The sequence below is a fragment of the Microtus ochrogaster genome, chromosome 18, assembly GCF_000317375.1.
Source record: "Microtus ochrogaster isolate Prairie Vole_2 chromosome 18, MicOch1.0, whole genome shotgun sequence".
Taxonomy (NCBI): Eukaryota; Metazoa; Chordata; class Mammalia; order Rodentia; family Cricetidae; genus Microtus; species Microtus ochrogaster.
The window spans coordinates 6,306,190-6,311,993 of record NC_022020.1 but is presented as its reverse complement, the minus strand read 5'-3'; the positions used below and the strand labels follow the sequence as shown (position 1 = coordinate 6,311,993).

Sequence of the window (5,804 nt, the reverse complement as noted above, 5' to 3'; positions counted from 1 at the left end):
TTGGAGCCGTTGAGCAACAAGTACCAAACTAAATGTGTCAGAACGAACTCCACAATTACATTTGTGCACATGTCTAATTATCCACAATAACAAATAATTAAAGCAAAAGTGACTGGCAGCTGTTGGAGAAAATTAAAAGTGCCTTCTTCATCATTATCTTCTATTTCCCTATTGGCATGTTTACACTATGTGGTTAAAAAAGTGTTTTATCATTGGCTTATCTTTTCAATTTTTTCTTTCCATGTAGTGAGAGATACGTACAGTATGTTAGGATGTTCACACATGCATACAATTTATACATAAATTCGCATCTACCACATGGCATGTTCAACTACCTATCACTAATGGTGATTCCAGCCAAGACTGTTCTAACACACTGACCCAGACACTCTAAGCTCCAAAATTCCTCCCTCTTCCGGCGATATCTCTCTTCTCAGCGGCCCTTCCAGGAGCAAGGATTTGAACTCAGGACTGGATTCCAGCGCTCACGTCCAGCCTAGGGTAAAATGTTGTTTCTTAGCCTCCTCCTTTTTTGTACCTCCCAGTCCAAGATGAGAGCCTGGTGTGAGAGGCTAACACAGTACCAGGTGTTGGTAAAGCAGCGCCAATCGCAAGCACCCTCATCTCCACCAGGTGTTCCCTGCCAGAGTGCCCTGTCTGTTTCTGTCCCCTGAAGGTCTCATTGCAGCCCCCACCCGCCCAGACCTCTGGTTGGCGCATCAGATGAAGCAAATCTTTGATGACACTGAAGTAGTGCTACAGATACAACCGGAAATGCTACCAAAGTTTCCTAGGTATAAGGTTGCAAAACCTAGAAGTCTGACAGACAGCCTCCTCTAAAGCCCAGGGTCAGCCCCATACTGGCCCGGCGCCCTCTGGGTGATGGATATTTTGCTATGAAGCCTCGAGCTTCCTCTACAAGCTGGAACCTGACCATACCTTTCACTCACCCTCGCTTTGCCCTCCCCACCTAGGATGGCATGCGACCAGGGTGGTGCTCCACCTGGCTCATACCAAGAGCTCGGCGCCCAGGTCACAGGGTCCCCCGCCAGTCTGGCCTTGGAAAGAGTCCGGCCCCGTCACTTGAGGTCATTAGCTCGTGCAAGGAAAAGAAGATCCATCCTTTGGCCACAGTGACTGGCCCGTGTAGAGAGCTAGTCACAACTTTCCACCCAATTGCCGCTACCCGTGGGGACCATACCTGGATAGTGTGGCCACTGCCCTGTGCGGTTGGGCCGCCCACCAATTTGCAATAAAGCTCCGGCCGAGGCCTTGCGACCTCCGGACCCCGCTCTCCGCAGGTAGCTGTGGCCCAGATCCTTGCCGCCTGGGCCAGATTGAAGTAGGGTGGGTGCAGGCTGAGCGCGGCCGCCCGAGGGTCCTGAGCCACCATACTGCTGCAGGGCGACATCCCCAGCAGCAGCAATAGCAATAGCGTAAGCAGAGGCGGTGAGGATCGCGGTGCCCAGGCTGGAGCCACCGCCATCCCGTGGCGCTGGGTCTCCTGCCTGTACATGGCGTGGCACCGTAAAGTAGGCTGCTGCCACTCTCCGCGCTCCTGGATAGCCCCGGGATGTGGGAGGCGCCCAGGGCCGCGCCCCTCTGTCCACGCGCTGAGCCCGCCGCGTAGGCGCGGCTCCGGGGTTGCAGAACTTGCAGCAGCTTCAGGCACCCGAGCGATCAGGAACCAGAAAGTGTGGACTCTGTGGGCTGCAAACTTTCTCCCCAACTGCTCAAAGTCAGGACACCAGCAAGGGTGCTCCGACTGTCCTAACATCCAGGTCAGAAATCAAAACAGTCTTCTTTCCCAATATTCAAGGTTTCCCGGCTTCTGGGAGGCTTGCCGGAAACTACCTCTGCCTGTAGAACTTTTGTCAAAGACGTTTCCAGTTTCCAGGCGAGCATTGATCTGAGTCCATTCTTCTGCTTCGCCGCTACAAGCTACGTGCGGAGCCAGGGATTAAAGGTTCTCACTGAATTAGCAGTGGTAGCAAGTACACATCCAAACCACAATCCTGTGGTGTGCGCTGTGGTTAGCCAAGCTAGAACGGTACCTCTGGGAAATCCTTTAGAAGTTCAGGTACTCGCGGTTGAAACTTGGCCACTTTCCAGCACTGTGTCCACAATAGGCCCTCTAAGCTGTTAGAGGAGGTGCCATTGCTGGGAAAGCCAGCATGATCAAGGACTTTAAGTGTCCCAGATGAACAGGACTAAAGCTTTGAAGACTGGAGAGCGGGAAAGAGGCAAGACGTGAGAACACCGCTCCGTCTGGATACAGAGATGGGGACAAACTGGCACAGGAGAGGTGCTATGGCCTGAGTATCCCTGCCCCTCCCCCACAAATTCCTAGGCTGAAACCCTGCGGTCCAGCCGCGAGGGTTTTAACTAAAGAAAGAATTCTTTGCGTCTATTGTAAATAACTCCAGTATGCATATGATTTGCCTCAACTATTTCAATTGTAGAGCCCTGTATCCGGGAAATATTCAGGCAAATACATCGCGGGGGCGGTGATGGCGAACGGAATCAGAGTCCCAAGCTGGACTTGGTGGCCCACATTGCAATCCAGAGCTATGGAAGGCTGAGGCTGTGGATCAGGCTACATAACAAATCCCATCACAAAATAATAATAAATAAAACGTAATGGCAGAGTGTGCTGTCTCCAACACTTGCGGTACACTGCAGGAGAGCACAGTGGACAGACTTGTGTAGAAGCCAGGATGCAGCCCCCACCTCAGGTCCTCTGGTTCTGCTGTCTACGGTGACTTTGTGTTCCAAAGCTTTCCACTTCGTGTTTGAAAGCTCCCCACTTTGTGTTTTTCTGCTATAAAAGCTCAGATGGACTTAGATGAAGGATTGAGCTCACTGGTATATGTATAAAATGCTGGCATAGTTTTGAGACCAATTTAATATGTTTGTTCTTCAAAAATATAGAGGGAGGGAAAGGAGTTTATGAGCCTGATATAAAGGAGAAGCCATAAGGACGAACTGAAAAGTCAAATGTCAGACAGCACCTTAATCAACACAAAGTGGAAAACAGATGCATAGCTGATAGCTCTTTATGACACAACTTTTACAAAGCAGATGCAGGAGAGACTGTGCTCATGGCTGATAGCTCACTATACCTTTATGACACAACTTTTACAAACCGAACACAGAAAAGCTAGGAGAGTAAACAGGCAATTTACATAAAAAGAAACTTCAAAAGCAAACAAACTAGCTGGCTTAGAGTTTTGATCTTCCTGGGAATCAAGACACAAACAAGACACCAACCAATAGGCCTCTCTTTTCACTTATCAAGTTGATAAAATGAATTAAATGTAAAATTGAGAATTGAAGAGAACTCATGAAATTAACACACTCTTGGTAAAAGTGAAGAAACCTTCCATTTGAGGGAGGAATTTCTGCATAGCCTCGCAAATGACTCCAATATATAATTTGGCCTGCAGTTTTTTTTTAAAGAGATTTATAGCCCTGAAATAATCAGGGATGTTTATGAAGATTTGATCCAATGGTTCCTTGAAGCTATTTAATTTGTTTGTTTGAAGTTTATAAGACCCTAAGGCCATAAAAACAACCTTATAGGAATGTATTTTGACATGCTTGTAATATTTGACAAAAAGGACACACAACTCGAAGATGAACAAGAAGATGGGCTCCCTCATGCCACACACAACTCGAAGGATGCAAGCCACAACCCTGAAAGAAAACAAGGAAAATATTCTTAGATACAGCAAAAGTACACAACAAAGGAACCTTATTAAATTTGAAAACCTCTGCTTTTCACAGGACACCTCTACCCAAAGAGAGGTAAAGGTGTTTCAGGAACAGCTGTCTCACAAAGCACCCATAGCCAGAACAAAGAACTCTTACCACCCAACCATTGTTTAAAAATATGAAGTTAAGTATGAAGACCCGAGTTCAGATCCCCAACTCCCATGTAAAACCCCAACATCCTGCACAGGGGTCGGGGAGGGGTGCGGAGGCAGAACCCCTAGAGTTCACTGGCTTGTTAGTCTAGTTGAAATGGGGAGCTCCACATTCAGGGAGAGACCCTGTCTCAATAAATTAAATGAAGGGTGATAAAGGAAGACATCCAAAATCAACCTGTGGTTTCCACATGCACACACAAAAGAGCATACACACACGGGCACACACGGGCACACATACACACACACGGCACACATACATATACCACACAACAAAACAAAACGCCTTGTCAGGCTGGAGATGTAGTTCAGCTGGGTCTTTGCCTGAGTTCCTCCCCAGTACTGCATGGAATGGGGTGTGGTGGCACATGTCTATAATACCAACACTCAGGAGGTGGGGCAGGAGATCAGAGGTTCAAAGTCATCTTCAGGTACACAGCAAACTCCATACCAGCATGGGATACGAAAGCCTGTCTCAAATGAAAACAAACACAAAGAAAAAACTTGTGATGTTAAAGTGTGGTGAGTGTTTTCCCAGTGCTTTAAAAATAATTAGATGAAGCCTTTGTGTCTAAAGACAGTGCCTGTTACCAAGGCCGTCTCTCTAAAGGTGATGTATTACAAGCAAGCATCCACTCCTACAAGCCTAGACACTGCAAAAGTCATAAAAACGAGACTTTGCAGGGGGAGAAAAAGGCAATTTTCAAGTTTCAGTTTATGAGTTTAAATTAACTCTGAGCAGATGCTTTCAAATACAAAGACAGCACACATGGCCACACTCCTGCAAACCTGCAGTTTTAACCCAGAGAGATGATGCTTCAAGAAATTAAATCACTTGCCAATGAGGGTGCTAATTGCAGGAGAATTGTTCGTACAGTCATACCAAGTGCCAATAAAGAAATTTTAATCAAAGGACATAGCGATTGATGATCAGGATTAGCTTAGAGTTGTTGAAGGACTGAGGATGTCTGTTAGAGAGGGACAGGAAGAGAGAAGAGAGGCTTCTGGGTATTTCTTGGGCTGGTAGATGGGGAAATACGCAGAGAAAGGGTTAACCAGTCAGCTCTCAAGTCTTTATCTCAATTCCTCACTCCCGAGTTTTTATTAGACTGGAAAAATTGAGGTAATTGATTCATTTGTTCCTCTGAGTTTTGTTTGTTTGTGTTTTGGTTTGGGAACCTTTATTGGTTTCATTTTGGATAGGATTTTATTTTAAATGGAAATAATAAGATGAACCCAGGATTTATTTCTTTCTTTTCCCTCCCTCCCTCCCTCCCTTCCTTCCTTCCTTCTTTTCTTTCTTTCTTGTGACAATAATCTCACTATGTTGCCCGAAATGATTCTGAACTTGTGGATTCAAGCGATTCTCCTGCCTCAGCCTGCCCAGTAACCAGACTTACGGTTGCTTGCCACCACTGTCAGCTGGACTCAGAACGTGGAATTCCTCGTTGGAGTTCCTAAGAGGATTCTGAAAGGACGAAAGGAAGCGATGCCCAGATGAGGGACAAAGATCACAGACTTGAGGTCACAAGCGACTACAAACCCTAGAGGAGTGGGCGGGGCAAGACCTGCATAGTTGGACATCAACACCACAGGTGAACTTGGGACTTGGCTGGTATCTAATGCTTCAGAGAGGATTCAGGCCCTTCTGAGTCCTTGGGAACTTAAGATGGAAATTAAATTTGTGTGCTATTGTTTTCAAGCATTTCTCTAGGGTCAAGAACCTAGATGTGCAAGGAGATCGACTGGCTGTGTTGCAGAGGTGAAGTCAAGCATTTGGGCAACAGCGTACTTACAGCAGACGCTGTTAAATCAAGCCTTGCGTTTTCTGCCATTGCCTTTTCCTAACCCTCTGCCCTGCGGCAGCTTTTCAGATGC

General features: G+C 46.8%; 1 protein-coding gene across 1 annotated transcript in view; it reads right to left on the bottom strand.

Annotated features, from left to right (window-relative positions):
• Lama3 (laminin subunit alpha 3) overlaps positions 1-1,486 on the bottom strand; it is a 220,910-nt gene extending 219,424 nt beyond the window's left edge. The window contains exon 1 of the mRNA XM_005355767.3: positions 1,202-1,486. Coding sequence (XP_005355824.1) covers positions 1,202-1,486 — 285 coding nt within the window. The remainder of the gene's footprint in view (positions 1-1,201) is intronic.
• Positions 1,487-5,804: the final 4,318 nt, after the last annotated feature.